The sequence below is a fragment of the Bombina bombina genome, chromosome 2 (genome assembly GCF_027579735.1).
Source record: "Bombina bombina isolate aBomBom1 chromosome 2, aBomBom1.pri, whole genome shotgun sequence".
In the NCBI taxonomy this organism is placed as follows: Eukaryota; Metazoa; Chordata; class Amphibia; order Anura; family Bombinatoridae; genus Bombina; species Bombina bombina.
Genome location: NC_069500.1, coordinates 496975523 through 496992706, shown reverse-complemented (window position 1 = coordinate 496992706; position 17184 = coordinate 496975523). Strand labels below are relative to the sequence as shown.

Genomic DNA, 17184 nt, shown 5'->3' with positions numbered 1-17184 from the left:
TATTTGAATGTATCTGTTTATATGCCTCCTGGGGGTTGATCTCATGACCTTCAAGATTTGAAGGGCAAAAGCTGCGTAACTCCTGGGAGATGTGCCACAGCCCCACCTCTTGCTGGCAGGGACAAAACACTAGCATGCGGGAGGGGGTGGGAAAGTACTGCCATAGCCCACTTGTGGCAGGATCATACCATAATGCTGCTGTGGGAGTTTTAATATTGACTCTACTGCTGACAAGCACTTACTATTGGGGAAGTTAGAAAGAGAGAGAAACTGGGAACGGTAACCTGTGAGGTGTCAGAGTGGCAAAGCTCTCCAAATTTTATTTTAAATGCATAAACATTTGTGCCCAAAAAGTAAATCTGCCTGTAGATCTTTCAGTGCTGACAGAAAATCACAATATTTTTGTGTTTATATCCTTTTTTTTTCCCCCCTTCTACATACTGGTAGAAAACCCTTTATTCAAACAGCTTGGGACCAGAAATGGTTTGGAATTTGGAATATTTGCATCTTTAAAACAGGACAGTTTGGAGTGGGGATGGGACCAAGTGTAAATAACAGTATCATATAAATGAAGCAATATTTACATGTCATTCTACAGCTTATGAATACAACCTAAATCTGTTTTTTATATAATTTAATACTTTTGTATACATAGTTCTCGCACAAAGATAGTACAGTGTTTCAGAAAGGTAAGAGTTGTTGTAAATAAATATGGGCTTTTTTTTTGTATTTTTTAGGACACAAAAAAGCAAACCAAAGACACAGGCAGGCAAGATTGTGATTTACAGGTGAGGAAAAATTGTAAATTTTTTTTTTTTTTAATCTTTTTATTTAAAAATATATTGAAAAAAAAAAATGTTTGGATTTTGGAGTTCTGGATTTGGGGATTTGTACCTGTAGTGATATTTTTAAAGGGTTAGGGAAGGTTATATTTGCATGATTCAGGTAGAGCATGTCATTTTTAAAGTGAAGGTAAAGTCCAACGCTATATTTTAAGTAATTACATATATCAAGCTAAATCAATATAACTTTAATTCATCAATATTTCCCAATCTTTATATTTGCAGCGATATTTTATATTCTTGTTATGTTTGCTGCTTTCCGAAAATCAACCCGTGTAATAATTTTTTTTTTTTATAGACAACGATCACGTTGTCCAGCCATCCAATTGATTCTTTGGCCGTTAGGCGGCCGTCAAATTGCGTCATGATCAGTTGGATGGATATGCGCAAGCGTAAGATCTTACACTTCGCATTTGCCAAGCGCGCGCATTAGAGACAAACAACCGCCGCGATTAACGCATGCGCAAAGATCACTGTCCAAAATTATGCGCATGCGCAGTTGTTCCATGCTCGATGTGCACGAGCTTACTAGACACGTATAGAGCGGGTGGGACCGCTCTATACGTCAGAGTATCATAAACACGGAAATGGAGGATGGGAGGAGACTATGCAGGGAACGGTAGGAAAAGTAAAGTTCAAATTATCACAAAATAAATAATTTATTTTTTAAAAACAAACATAGCGACTGGATTTGGGTTAGTAAAAGGAACATAAAAACGATTGCTGTTATGAAAACTTTAAACTTTAAAGACACTTTTTAAAATTCACTTCTGTTTTTAAATGTACTTTGCTTTTTTGGTGTCCATTGTTGAAAAAAGAATATGTACATATCCTGCACTAGTGGTAGCTAGCTGGTGACTGGTGCCTGCACGCATTTGTCTCCCGTGATTGGCTAACTAGATGTGTTCAACTAGCTACGAGTAGTGCATTGCTTCTCCTTCAGCAAAGAATATCAAGGGAATGAAGCAGATTTGATAACAGAAGTAAATTGGAAATATTGTTTTAAAATTGTATGTTCTAAACCCTGAAAATGTTTCATGTCCCTTTGAAATAAAATATGTAGATATGCTTTGTAGAACTATATTCTACACAAAATTAAGTATTTTGCATGATTAAGTCATTAATCAGCAGAATGATATTAGAACATTTAGTACTGAATGTTATTTGTGTATCATACTGCTAAGTCCACATGACACTAAATAGATTCTATCAGTCACACTGAAGTCATTTCTCATTAAAGCATAGAAATATTGGAATGGGATTACTCTGTCTCTCAGGGCAGTATTAAAAGTATTTTTCAGCCTAGGCCAATGATGCAGTTTGGGGAAAAAACACTATTTTGCATCAGTTTTAGAACATAATATATTATTGCTCAAGTATTAAGTACACGATGCTTTTATCACTGGCAGTTTAGTTTCCAAGAATCTGACCCAGAGCAAGTATTTTTGGAAGTGCAAGTGAAGATGCATTTCCCATAATTCCATCCCTTAATTTTACTGTAAAATAAAGTAGGCTAGGCATATTTAAATAGAATATTTCCTCTAATTTTATTTAGTTTTTAAACTATTTACAGAAATTAAAGGGACAGTCTATACCAGAATTTTTATTGTTTTAAAAGATAGATAATCCCTTTATTACCCATTTCCCAGTTTTGCATAACTAACTTTTTATAATAATATACTTTTAAACTCTGTGATTATCTTGTATCTAAGCCTCTGCAAACTGCCCTTTTTTCAGTTCTTTTGACAGACTTGCAGTCTAGCCAATCAGTGCCTGCTCCCAGATAACTTCACGAGCACAGTGTTATCTATATGAAATATGTGAACTAACACCCTCTAATGGTGAAAAACTGTTAAAATGCAATCTGAAAGAGGTGGGCTTCAAGGTCTAAGAAATTAGCATGTGAACCTCCTAGGTTAAGCTTTCAACTAAGAATACTAAGAGAACAAAGCAAAATTGGTGATAAAAGTAAATTGGAAAATTGTTTAAAATTACATGCTCTATCTGAATCATGAAAGTTTATTTTGGCCTAGACTGTCCCTTTAATGATAAACACAATGTTTCTGGGGTCATGAGAGAAGGAGAATATGGCATTATAATTTGGGATCATTATGTATGACTATGACCTGAATATATATTCCTCATTTCTCAGTGGAAGATCTTTTATGTAGTTTGTACTCCCAACAAAAGGTCAGATAATCCTGAGCCTTTGCTTTTGTGGGGCCCGGGAAAGACAGGCCATCAGCTGAGCCCTTATTCTCCTCCCTCTGTATGGCCCACCCCTGTCCCAACATTCAGTGTTTCCTATATGTTATAACAGGTGCTGTAATATATAGTTCTATTCTTTAAACACTTCTTCATAAACTAAATAACTAGGTACACTGCACCTTCAAATACATCAGCCCCCCTAAGTGCGGGCCCTGGGTGGGCGCCCCTCTCATCCTGCTCAAAGGGCAAGCCTGCTTTTTTTTTTTTTTTTTTTTTTTTTTTTTTTTTTTTTGAAAAAAATTAGTGAAAAATATTGAATTAGGGAATATTTACCTGTATTTAACTCAAAATTTAATTTTGCACAAATCCACTATGTGGGATTAAAGGGATAAGAGGAGTTTAGTAGCAGTGCAGATGATTTCTTAGTCCCCCATCCAACTTTATCCTAAAAACTCCTGATCCCTCTTACGCTACATATATTTCACATCACACCTGAGGATAGACGCATGGCCTCCTCCCTCATTGCACTGGTTATGTCAAATGGCAACTACCACATCAGATCACCTTACTTTTTTGCCAAGAGTCTATCCCCGCATCACACCCCCATACCAGTCACATGGCCTGCCTCCACTCACCTTATGTTGGTAATGATATATATTTCACAACAAACCCTTAGGCCGAGGCAAGATATATGGCTTCCTGCAGCCCTCTAACCTTACTAGCTGCCCTCACTTTGCATCGACCGATGCAGTGCTTGGCCTGGCTTCCAAAGATCTGACAGCTTGGTAGGTAAATGTAAAGAAGTGGTAATGCTGGTTACGCCCATCGTCACAAAAATACAAAGTAAATAGACTCGGTTGGGCAGAGTTTCCCTTGTGGCGCTACCATAAACTAACCATTTCATATACCCGGCCTGCTCAGAATGAGGAATTTGTAGATGGATATTCATGGTCACTGAGTCGCAGGCAGCCCCTACTGAGACTTAGAGGGCGATGATCTACAGCTCTGGTGACATTATCTGTGAAGTCTCTTAAAAGGACACAAAATAAAGTTTCACATTTGCTTTGGTCTCATGGTCTTCTCTGTTGTTGCATGCACATGTCTGGAGCACTACATGTCAGGGAAATGTGCTGCCATCTAGTGCTCTTGCAAATGTATAAAAACTGCTGCCATATAGTGCTGCAGACACGTGCACACTCCTAAACTTACCTCCCTGTTTTTCAACAAAGGATACATAAACTACAAATAAAAGTGTTAATAGTACATTGGGAAGATATTTAAAGGGACATTAAACCCACATTTTGTTTTCTTTCATGATTTAGAAAGACAATGCAATTTTAAACATTTTCTAATTTGCTGCATTCTCTTGATATTCTTTGTTGAAAAGCATATCTAATAGGCCAAGTAGCTTCTGATTGGTAACTGCACATAGATGCCTTGTGTGATTGGCTCACCCATGCACAGTACATTGATATTTCTTCAAAGGATATTAAATAATGAAGTGAATTAGATAAAAGAATTAAATTGGAATGTTTAAAATTGTATTCTCTATCTGAATCGAGAGAGAACAATTTTGGGTTTCATTTCCCTTTACAATTGCGTTTCCTACCTGAATCATGAAAGAAAAAATAATTTTTAGCATTTTTGCTTTTGCTCCATTCAACAGAAATAGAGCCTATGGGGGGGGGGGGGGAATTAAAAATATAAAGAATACCCCAACCGCGGTCCTCACTAAACAGGCACAGTCGGTCAAATTCCATAAAGCCTTTATTGTAACAAGTATAACATGGCCTTATAACATAACGTTTCGGCTCTAACACGGGCCTTTATCTCATGGAGACATACAACACATCTGGCAGTGCACCTGGACTTTGCTACTTGGTTGGTGAGTGCTGATCTTGAAGAAACGTATGTGATTATATGTATTTAATACAATTTTTATAAAGAGCTTTCAGAGGTTGACAGTTTCAGCTAGCTATTTTACAAATAAAAAAATTAAAATGTAAAATTATCACAAATAAAAACTAAGGGGGGGGGGGTTAAATAATAATAATAAAGATACTCTCCTACTGATGAGTTCCAAAAAGAACGAAACAGGCTTGTCTAGTGAGTGATTTCTGGTTTGCTGTCATATTCCTGTTTAAAAGGATCGCTGTGTCAAAACAGTATTTATTTTTTTTTTAAGCAAAAAAACTGAGAATTTGCATATGTTACCCACATTTCTCTTGTGCATTGGAAACATTGTATATTAAGAATTTCTGGGGAAAGCAAGCGGGATACTTGCCTAGATGTACTAATTTCCTATGCAAATATTTACATTGATTTAATTTTGAGACATGGAGGATTTTAATTTCAGTTTTTTATCTCCCCCCATAATTTTAATGAATTTATATAGATATCTATATCGATATCTCACACACGTCGATCCAGGCCCAATTCGTTGTATGTGATGCCAGTATTTGGCAGCCAAATACAATCATTTAAAATAATAATTGTGTGGTACGCTGAGCTTTGCACCGCAAGATGTAGATCTATGTTGGATTGGGTGAAGGGGTTAAGTTATGTGAGGTCTTTTAAAACTATTATGATAAGGCAAATTTTAGCTTGAGAGATGTTTCTGTCTAGCTATGTAGGTCTCTGGATGTGAAGAAGAGGCGCACACACACATTTTTATAAAATTCTCAAACAAAAAAAAAAGGTTTTGTATGATTTCTCTTCATACCAGTGAGTGTTTGATTAACAGGGCCTTAGAGAGGTAGCTATATTATGGCTAAGGACACGCATCACAGAGCTGCAAAACACGCTTAGTTTGAGGCAAGCAAAGGGAAGCAGACTTTCCTTCGTCAACCATAGAAACACTGGTATAGTGACGTACAGGACAAGGAGACAGGCCAATGTGTGCTATAGAGCAATGATAATGTACTGTGCACAAGGAGACAAGAGCACGGAGGGGTCCCTGGCACATTGGTAGGCTAAGTTGCAATTACTAGCCAAACTGTAGTGAAGGAATAGGAGGTTGCTGTTGACCCCTGTTTTTCAAATGCGTGTTTTCTTGGCTAAATGTCTTCAACTCTCTTGTTCATAAAGAAAAATAATGCCGATAAATGTTTTTGTATTAATGTCATGAGACACCCAGTGTGTGTGTGAGTTGGTAATTTTTTTTTTTTGCGAATACTATTAAACAAAATTAGAGGGAACATTGCAGGTACACACAGTGCTGCGTGGTCGTTGCTAATCACCATACACAGGGAAAAAAATCAATATGGACAGTACGTGGAGTTAGAAAGAATGTAACAGTAGTAAGAGGGAAAAAAATGACTAATTTTTGCTTTTAATTCCCTCACTTGGGTATATTGATGTGTTTAAAAAAAATTGTATAACCTTTCTGACAAAGGGTTTGTAAAAAAATTTCAAATGCGAAATAGGTCTGAGAAGCTCTGGCATAGGTTTCCTAACATACAGGGTGGATACAAATAGCGATAGTTTCTATATTTAAATTACATTATAATCTAAAGGTTATTCATCCTGAAATATTGATTTGTTCTTAATTATATAGCAAGATGTTGTATATCAGTGGCTGTAATGTTTTAGTATATTAGTTCCATTAATCCATTGACAATGTCATGCTCTTCTAGAGGTTTATGTCAGATATTAGTTGGCAATATTTCTATGTTGAAGATATTTATCAGATATTATTGGTTTTGTAGTTCTGAAAACTGAATTTGTGTCTGCAGAAATAACATACCCCTTCATCATAGCAAAGATGTTATAAACCTACAGAGTTAAGAAATAGACCATAAAAAGACATAATCAGGAAAAGGAAAACCTTTTTGGGTTTCAGATAGAGCACAGAATTTTCAGATTTACTTCGATTATAAAATCAGCTTCATTCTCTTAGTATACTTTGTTGAAGGAGAGCAATGCTCTACTGGAGCCTGGCTGAACACATTGGGTGAGACAGTGACATGCAGCTAGCTCACAGTAGTGCATTGCTTCTGAACCTACCTCTGTATGCTTTTTAATAATGGATACAAAAAGAACAAAGCAAATTAGATAAGAGAATAAATAAAAAGAGAACTATTCAGCGCTTAGTCAGTACCGCTCTGATAATTATATATACATATGGTTAATACCAATAAAACAATATTAATTGTTAATAAAAAAAATATCTATTCATCTATCTATCATCTATCTATCAATCTAAATCATTATTTTTTTATTTTTTTTTCTTCAATGTACACCTTGTCTGGGAACAATATGGATAGTACCTTTTTGAAATTTACTTTTATTAAATGTCCCCAGTATAGTGAATAGGAAAAAGGTGAATCCAATCTTTTAAGGGTTAATCAATCTTTGTGGTTCGTCGTAATATCCGTCTTTGCAGCTCCCTTAAACCAAGCCTTTCTTGCCAGAGGTTGTGGAATCCAAGGAACGTATATACATAGAAAAAGATGAAGCGCAAAAAGAGCAGATTCAAGTGAAATTTTATTAAACAATATGCATACGCATAGTACAAATTGTACTCACCAGAAGTACAAAGCAAATAAGCCTTTTAATTGGTCTTTGGTTGAAAAAAAGAGTCTGAGTGTCCACGGCATCAGAAATTAAACGACCAGCAGCTGGAGTTCACATGAACAGGAAAAACCTGCAGCAGGTATGTCCGGAATTCCCGCTCTCAGCTGCCTGGGTTCAATCTTTAGTGTCGTTTGCCCAGCAGTATGGTTATGTCCATATATGAGTCTCCATATATGTAACCCCAACGTGTTTCTCCCGGTTCCTGCCGGGCTTTTTCAAGGGGATTTTTTGATAATATATTTTATATGATAAGAATACAATTTTAAACAACTTTCTAATCTGTTTAATTCTCTTGGTATCCTTTGAAGGAGCAGCAATGAACTTATCTCACAATCGAGATATATATATAAAAAAAACTGAGAATTTGCATATCTCTACCAATCAACAGCTAGAACCTAGGTTCTCTGCTGCTCCTGAGCTTGCCTAGATAAACCTTTCAGCAAAGGATAACAAGAGAAAGAAGCAAAATAGATAATATGTGTAAATTGGAAAGTTGTTTAAAATTGTATTCACTATCTGAATCGTGACAACAATTTTGGGTTTCATGTCCCTTTTTTAAGCTAATTATTTTTCTGCCTCCAATAAAGTACAGCTGAAAAGTTGATAAAATATGAACGATTAACCTATAAAACTGGAGATAGTTCACCTCCTAATAATTTCATTAATTTCAATGATCTATCTAATGATATAGCCAAATTATTAATTTATATAACTGGAAAAATTATTCTAAAACAGTTATTCTGAAAATGAAAACCATGATTTAAATCAAATCCACCCTGCAAACTTGTGAAACATAATATGCATAGTATTCTTCAAATTGTGGCATCTTCGATAAACTTCAAACAATAATATACCAATAAAATAAGTAGTCCTAGATTTGTGACACAGAACCTCCAGATGATTATATAAATAAATACAAGAATTACTAAAGTTATTTGTTTATACTGGCGCCAACGTTCATTTAGCTAAAGCTTGAATGTTGCAACAAATGTTATTGTCTGTGTAAAATATAGATAAAAGTGCACTTCTGAACTTGCATTAAAGCTTTCTTTTGAGGGTGCAATACCACACCCATTCTCAACACTCAGGGTGAACAGTCCAGTAAAAGATAATTAAACACGTGTATTGAAGCTGTAAACTTTTATTCACATTAGGATTGTGGCACAAGGAAAAAATGGCAATGTTTCAGGGCTCTCCTTTTTAATTTATGCTCTTATTTTTAAGTAGCCAATCAAGTGAGTTTTAAAGGGACATAATACTCGTATGCTAAATCACTTGAAACTGATGCAGTATAACTGTAAAGCTGACATGAAAATATCACCTGAGCATCTCTATGTAAAAAAGGGAAGATATTTTACCTCACAATCTCCTCAGCTCAGCAGAGTAAGTTCTGTGTAAAAAGTTATACTCAACTGCAGGTAAAAAAAAAAAAAAAAAAATGAAGAAATGATCAGCATCCAATCAGCAGTGCTGAGGTCATGAACTCTTTTACTGTGATCTCATGAGATTTGACTTAACTCTCATGAGATTTCATTGTAAACTTCCCTATCTGAATAGGGAAATAATATGAGAGTGCACAAGGCTCATCCTTTCAGCTGTCCCAGGACAGACATACTAATATGCTGCTTAGAAATCCTTTACAATGGAATGTGGCTACTGAGGAACTTTTGAGGTAAAATATCTTTCTTTTTACATAGAGATGTTCAGGTGATATTTTCTAGTCGGCTTTTTACAGCTATGCTGGATCACTTTCAAGTGTTTAAACATTTGGGTATTATGGCCCTTTAAACGTTAAAGGGACACTGAACCCAAATGATTTATTTCATAATAGAGCATGCAAATTTAAGCAACTTTCTAATTTACTCCCATTATCAATTTTTCTTCTTTCTCTTGCTTTCTTTATTTGAAAAAGAAGGCATCTAAGCTATTTTTTTTTGGTTCAGGACCATGGAAAACACTTGTGGTGGGTGAATTTATCCACCAGTCAGCAAGAACACCACAGTGTGTTGACCAAAAATGGGCCGGGATCTAAACTTACATTCTTGCATTTCAAATAAAGATACCAAGAGAATGAAGAAACTTTGATAATAGGAGTAAATTAGAAAGTTGGTTAAAATTGCATGCTCTCTGAATCACAAAAGAAAAAAATTGGGTTTAGTGTCCCTTTAATGATTCAGATAGAATATGCAATTGTAAACAACTTGCCAACTCCCTTCCATTATTTAAATGGGCACAATCATTTTTTCCTTATATTTTTTTTTATATGTACACTTTCATAGACACCAGTTTCTACAGAGTATGTGCAAGATTCACAAATATACGTATGTGCATTTTGTGATTGGCTGATCACATTGCTGCATTAGGAAGGAAAATGTAACTAACATTTTTGTCAGCAAAAACCTACTACTCATTTGAAATTCAAACTGTGCTTTTGCGTTCTTTTTATTATTGTTTGCTATTCTACAGTGTTTAGTGGTCGTTTAACTTCTAATTCATATCCAGATTTATGCTGTTTACTTTGGTTGTAAACTGAGGCAGAACCAGGATCTCGCTGAGGTATTGGGTTGCAGACCTGTTCTGTCCACAATCACTTATACTCAAACTGTGTCAAGCTCATACCGAGGAAAAGGGAGGCAGACGTTATCTAGCCAAGGTCAAATGCACGCAGTCAGCAGTGCTGACAGACATATTAAGACGCAGGAAGGCAGGCTTGTTGTGTGCATGGTCACACGCTTTCTGTAGCAGAACCCGACTTAGACTAAAACTCATTTTCAGTCCACATTTATTTGTGTAGTTGGCTTTGCCAATCCCCAGAGGCAGCAAAGCTAACAATTTCTGTATGATGCAAGTTGCAGATAGAGATCTTGTTCAATTTGCTTTTGAACTTGCAGCCAAGTAGAGAAACTTCACAATCAATCACAAACCATAACAGCCTATCACACTCATTAGTCATTCTTACCTTCCCTCACATTAGCTTTTGGATTCTATTAATGGCTCTATTTCTTTTCATTTTTTAATTATTTCTAGTTTCATTTTGTTTCTTCTCTGTTCTCCATGTGTCTCATCAAGTGTTGTATAACTTTTTTTTTTATAAACTGCACCTTTTTTCTCATCTGTGCTCTTGTATTTTAAATTTGTAACTGTCTCAAGTACTAAGAGTGGATTTTTCTTGCACTGGGGGCATCTTGACTTTCTTAGAAGAATTTACAGCCCCCTTTCTGTAATGCCAAATATTGCTAAAGGCAGGGGTAGGTAAACTAAGGTCCTCCTGTTGGCTAAGAATTAATTTTTTTTTTTTACATTTTAAACCTTGACAAAAATCAGAATTTCATAAGATTTTTATCGCAACAAAATTGTGTTAGTTTGTATAAATAAATAATGTTTTATTGGAACGCACCCACTCATTTGTCAGCTTTCTCACAACAGTGGCAGAGTTGAAGAATATGTGGTGCACCTCACTGCTTGGGCCATTACTACAGGTATATCATCAACCATATACTATCAGGGTGGATTTTATTTCAATCACATTGATTTAAATCATTTGTCAGGAAGACCTATTTAAATCAGATTCTAATCATGGTTTTCATTTTTAGAATAATTTCTCAGATTATTTTCCACATTATCAGACTATTACTGGTTTGGTTATATAACATTTAGATATGCATAGATATATTACTGAAATTAATTAAATTGGGAGCTGATCTATCTCTCGTTTAATAGGGTAATCATTTTATATTTGGTCAGCTTTTCAGCTGTACTTTATTGGAAGGAGACAAATGATTACCTTAATATAAATCCGTTTTATTTACCTAAAACTATACCAATTATATTGTATTTCTGATTGCCCCTCCGTCCTCACACTTAGGACCTTGTGCAGATCTATTCCACTCCAAACAATCTCGCTTATTGAAACTTAGCATGGGTTGATTCTGAGTACATAGATTTGCAGGAGCGCAATGGCTGAAAGGGACAGTAAAGTCAAAATTAAACTTTCACGATTCAGAAACATGCAATTTCTCTTGGTATCTATTGTAGAAAAGCATATATAGGTAGGCTCAAAAGCTATGCACTACAGTAAGCTAGCTGCTTTTCATTGTCTCACCTTATGCGTTCAGCAGTACCCCAGTAGACCATTGCTCTTCAACAAAGGATGCCAAGAGAATGAAGCAAATTTGATAATAGAGCATACAATTTTCAGATTTTTTTTTTTCTTTCTATCTGAAACCAAAAGAATATATATATATATAATTTACGGAAAAAAAATTAAATGAATATGCAGCATATTGCTATATAATTCAAAACAATATATTCCAGGATGAGTAATCTTTATATTATAATGTATCCTAATTAGAAACTATCTTGTAGGAGGGAACTTCCGGGCAGCGGCCATGACTGGTCGCACCTTCTGCAGCTGCTCCAGCTTTCCTATAAAATCTACGTGATATCCCTCTATTTAAGAAGCATCTGGATCTGAGCTAGGTCTACCTAGCATATACTAAACGAAAACTATCCACCTATACCCAGTTTTGCCGGGAACGCTGCCTGGCTTCCAGAGTCCCGGAGCTATTTTGAAGTTGTGGCCTCCACCATCAGCCCGTGAGAAACCCCCCTGGAGGATGCTTTTTGGGCCTCCGTGTCGTTAGTTAGCACGTGAGTGATTTTATACTACTTCTATTCAATCTGCTGACTTCCAGCTCTTCTATAGGAAGACTCACTACGAACCATGGACGTGCACTATTAACATTTTAGAAGCACTTGCCGCAATCTACTCAGACCACCATGCTGCCTTAGACAAAAACCGCTGAGAGTATGGCATTTCACCCTGAGGTTTTACAAACATCCCAGCAAACAATGGAGTCATTCCTGTGCTAGCGTTGCATTCTGAACAATAGCGCTTTGGGGCTCCAGCGCTGTGTAACCACCTTGGTACACTTTGAGAAACAGGCACCTGCCTTCACGAAGCCTACGATAGGAAACATAGTGATCACGACTAGGAAGACCGCATGGGAAACTGTCAACAGCACAGCTCGGGTACGGATCAACAGGGATGCCACAGCAGAGACATCCTTTCTACCTACGGGGGAAGATAAAAGTAAGAGAGTCCCAATGGGGGAAGCGCCCGATGTTCGAGAGGAAGCATGTACATGGAAAGTTTACTCCCCAGAGGCTTTGCAGTTTACAAGGCTCCCTAGACACACAGATCTGCTGCCGCTGTTCAAATGTGAGGATAGCCGGGAGTGGGGACGCTGCCTTTATGTCACATCTTTATGGCTTATACTTTTGACCCTGCAGCTGGCTCGGCATAATGACTTTCACAAGAGGACTCGCACCGGAGTTGGTTAGGTCTGTGACATGCGGGGAACAAACAGAGCTATGCTCAATGCCCTACTTCCATACACAGTTCTGTTTGTGCTCATGCTTATCTTGACATTGGGACTTTTTCGATGCTCAGCCTACTGCTATTCTTAACCTGCTGCGCAGTACTGCACTGTCTGCGGCCGGGGCGGTGCACTATGAGCGTAGTTTCAGGGCTAACCTTTAAATTTTGCAGGGGACTTGGAGCAATTCCTAGTTTAAGCAGAGTATATACGCACCTTTAATTTAATCAATGATGCTGTTTTTGCAGACCTACATCCCCAATTGAGGTAATTAGAATAGCTGACTCCTATCACAGTATACCCCTCTATTACGTGATTAATCTAGCCTCTACAATATAACCATAATGTACCTACTAATTAGTTAGGGGGAGACTTGAGAGACCACAACTATAGATTCCTTATAGTATTCAGCGGCAAACCCTCACACACTATATCCGTCCCTTTACTCCTGGCGAGAACTGCTTTCAGGTTTTATTTAGAATCTGTGATCTACTGGAGTTTAATGACAGACCCTTAAATTTATCTTTATTTTTTTTAACTGATATATATAAGCTAGTATATCAAGTACAGCTCTTTAACATTCTGAGTTTCCTATTGTGTTGTATACTATATGCTAATGCTAGTTTGGTTAAGTGTTATAAAGACACAAATTGATGCTTCCCTTGCAGGCTCTAACTTGGACACATCCATTTTAATGTTACGCTAATGCATTGCCACTTACGCTTTAAATATGTTTCACAAAATGTCCTGAGAGTATTCTATTTTCCATGATGGTCCAGCACCAGACATACTTACCTTTATCTAATTATGAGGATTAATAGCTATATTAATTCTTAACTTCCTTGTTTCACTGCTCTAATGTGTATCCACTGTTACCCTGTTTACACATTTAATTTATATAAACTACAAAAAAGTTGGTATTTCAGTTCAGCTGTTCACTTTGGACTCTTACTACTTGTTTTTCTGCATTTATTCTGTATTCTAGAGCCGAAAAACATTCACTGTGCTTGTATGCCTTGAACCTAAACCACAATAAAAGTATTTTTACAAAAAAGAAACTATCTTGTAGATTTACTTTTTTTTTTTTTTTTTTTTTTTTTTTTTTAACTAAAATGCTTTTTAAAAGGGACTAATCTGATTTAAATAACAAAGTTGTTGTGAACTGCACTCTCACTTTAAGGAGTGTGTGTATATAATAATAATTTTATTAGTTATTTGTAGAGCGCCAACAGATTCCGCAGCGCTAATATATCTATCACTTAAAGGTAAGCCAGGAAATGTTTAAGAAAAAAAAAAAATGAAATGCTATCTAATCCCAGCAGAACCTCTTAACAAAAATTAAAATGATGCTGCAAGTTTACCAACCCTGGCTTAGGTGGCTACTGCAGCATGGGTCAAACACTTTATTTCCGGTTTTAACTCACAGACAAACTTTTCAAAAATGTTCCTTTAGCATGGGATGCAATGACATTTTCAACATGGTCTCACAGCAGTATTATCTCACAGCAGAACCCACCTCTTGTTGCATTCCTCTGAAGCAGGAGGCCCAGATACTACTGCAATAGGAGCAAATCTCTAGCTGCAAGTTGAAGACCAATCGCTCAGCAGCGACTTTAGCTGTCTGTCTCTTAGGCTGCAAATCTGTCACATGTACAGGGAGGACAAATTGTATGTAATACATAGAAGTTAGAGTGTTTATGGGTTCTACATAGTAATATTCTAATTTATTTTGTCATAGGTAAAAGTTTTGGGGCTTAGGGTTCCAGTATGTTTGACCTCCTTGTGTTTGAGTGAAACATAGAATGCGCATCTTTCATAGTAGGTTGTTCAGATATCTGCATGTCATTTTTACAAAATGCAATGCCCACATGTGGGATGTATTCAGAGACCCTGCTTTTTTTTAAATGAATGTAATCTGTCAAAGCAAAACATTCTTCTGAGTTTTATAATTAGTGTTTTGTAGCAGGATACTGTACATAAAAAAAAAAAAAAAAAAATTCTCACAGTGGTGATACATCTGTGTAGAGAACTACTTTCTCACACAAGTAATAAATGCAACTGTTTGAAGCAGAACATTCACAGCATGCCACTATCTGTGCAGTATACAATACTTCTATCTTCTGATATTTGTTACAAGCCTTGCTGGTGTCTCACTCAGGGTTATGGGAGGTAACATGGAAGGACGCTAGATTCTATAAACAGACCTTCGGTTGGTGGTGTCAAGTTCTTTAATAACAACTCTGTGCTTGATTCATGACATTTGTACGCAATTGAATTTAATACCAAGGATGACTTGTATTTGAATCCAGTGTTTAGCGGTGTGGAATTCTCTTTCAGGCCTGAAGATGTCAGAGCTGCAGGAAGTTCAGATAACTGAGGACAATCCTCTGATGGATCCTCTAAAGGTAAGACTCCATCAGTAACCTTTTATCTCTTTTCACCATTGACATAATTATCTAACTTTGTACTTTTTTTTTTTTTTTTAAATTTTTTTTTTTTTTTTTTTTTTTTTTTAGGCTGCTGAACTTGCTGCAAAATTACTGCAAGTACAAGAGCAGGTATTTTTCCCCCTTGTATTTCTGTGTGTGTTTGTATTGTCTTTGTGCATAGATATGATGTGATATATTTAAAAGATTTTAACAGATGGCATACAGTCTGAAGTAAGATAGGCTGTAAGTTAACACCCCCTCCCCCTTGAGATCTGTATAATGATGTGCTATTTAATATTTCAAGTAAAATTTGTAAATCATCTGGAAGAAAGCCATGTTTTCTCCCTGACACAAACTTTCTTACAGCATTGCACTCAAACTTGGGGAAACTGCGTATAAAGGGGCATAAAACAAAACCTCTCTATAGTGTACTTGAGAAACACAATTTAAGCATATTAAGACCCAGATTACAAGTTAAGAGATTAAGTGATTTCGCTCTCGTGCTGACTGCGCTTGAAGTAAACTTTTTGCACGTGTTTGGTAGCGCTTGTATTACAAGTTGAAAGTAAAAGGTAACGGCAGCAAGTGTGTAAATTAAAAACAATTCTTTTATTAACAGTGTGTCCTTTATTCCGCCATAGAAGTCAATGGAGCAAAAAAGTTGTGAAAACGCCCTACAGCGTCCTTCACTAATATTGGCACCATTTGTAAATATGAACAAAGGCTGTGAAAAATTGTCTTTATTGTTCAATCTTTTGCTCTCATGGATATCAAACAATTGCAAACACAACACAAGTTTATCCAAAAAAAATATCTGTTAAATATGTGGCACAATTATTAGCACCCCTATGAATTCATTTGAACAAATATATTTGAAGTATATTCCCATTGATATTTTTAATTTTTAATTTTTTTTTTTGTACGCCTAGGTGACTAGGAACAGTAAATTGATAAACAATGACTTCCTGTTCCTACAAGGGTATAAATATGATGTAACACACAGGCCAAATTCCATTAGTCATTCATTACAATGGTTAAGACCAAGGAATATAGCTGTGATTCGCGCCAAAAGGTTTTTGAGCTTTACTAAATGGGAAGTGGCTAAAAGAAAATGGCAAAAGCATTCAAAATGCCCATTTCCACCATCGGGGGAATAATTAATGTTCCAGTCAACTGAAAATGTTATGAATCAGCCTGGAACAGGACGTGTCTATTGTCTCAACGCACTGTGAAGAGGATGGTTGGAGTGGCCAAAATATCTCTTAAAAGTCATAGCTGGAAAATTGCAGAAGTTACTTGCGTCTTGGGGTCAGAGTCTTCAAAACTACAATCCGATGTCACCTTCATCACCACAAGTTGTTTGTTTTTGGATGAGTAGAGGCTTTTTTCTTGAAACCCTACCAAACTCAAGCGTCTTCATTTTGCCAGACACTACTGGAACTACAAATGGGTTTGGGTTCTATGGTCATATGCAACCAAAATAGAACTTTTTGGCAATAAACACCAGAGGTGGGTTTGGCACACACAGGATGAGTGGTAGCCATATGGAAAAGTACCTAATGCCCACTGTTAAATATGGTTATGGCTCTTTAATGTTTTGGGGCTGTGTTTTTTTGTTTTGTTTTTTTGCCAGAGGATCTGAGCATTTTGTTAGGATACATGGCATCATGGATCAAATATCAAGATATTAGATGAACACCTTACTGCCTCTGTCAGAAAGCTTAAAATGGGCCATGGTTGGATCTTCCGGCA

General features: G+C 36.4%; 1 protein-coding gene across 1 annotated transcript in view; it reads left to right on the top strand.

The window, feature by feature from the left end:
* NDRG2 (NDRG family member 2) overlaps nucleotides 1-17184 on the top strand; it is a 266724-nt gene that overhangs the window by 3949 nt on the left and 245591 nt on the right. Inside the window, exons 2-4 of the mRNA XM_053702227.1 lie at nucleotides 738-788; nucleotides 15341-15408; nucleotides 15520-15561. Coding sequence (XP_053558202.1) covers nucleotides 15349-15408; nucleotides 15520-15561 — 102 coding nt within the window. The 5' untranslated portion in view covers nucleotides 738-788; nucleotides 15341-15348. The remainder of the gene's footprint in view (nucleotides 1-737; nucleotides 789-15340; nucleotides 15409-15519; nucleotides 15562-17184) is intronic.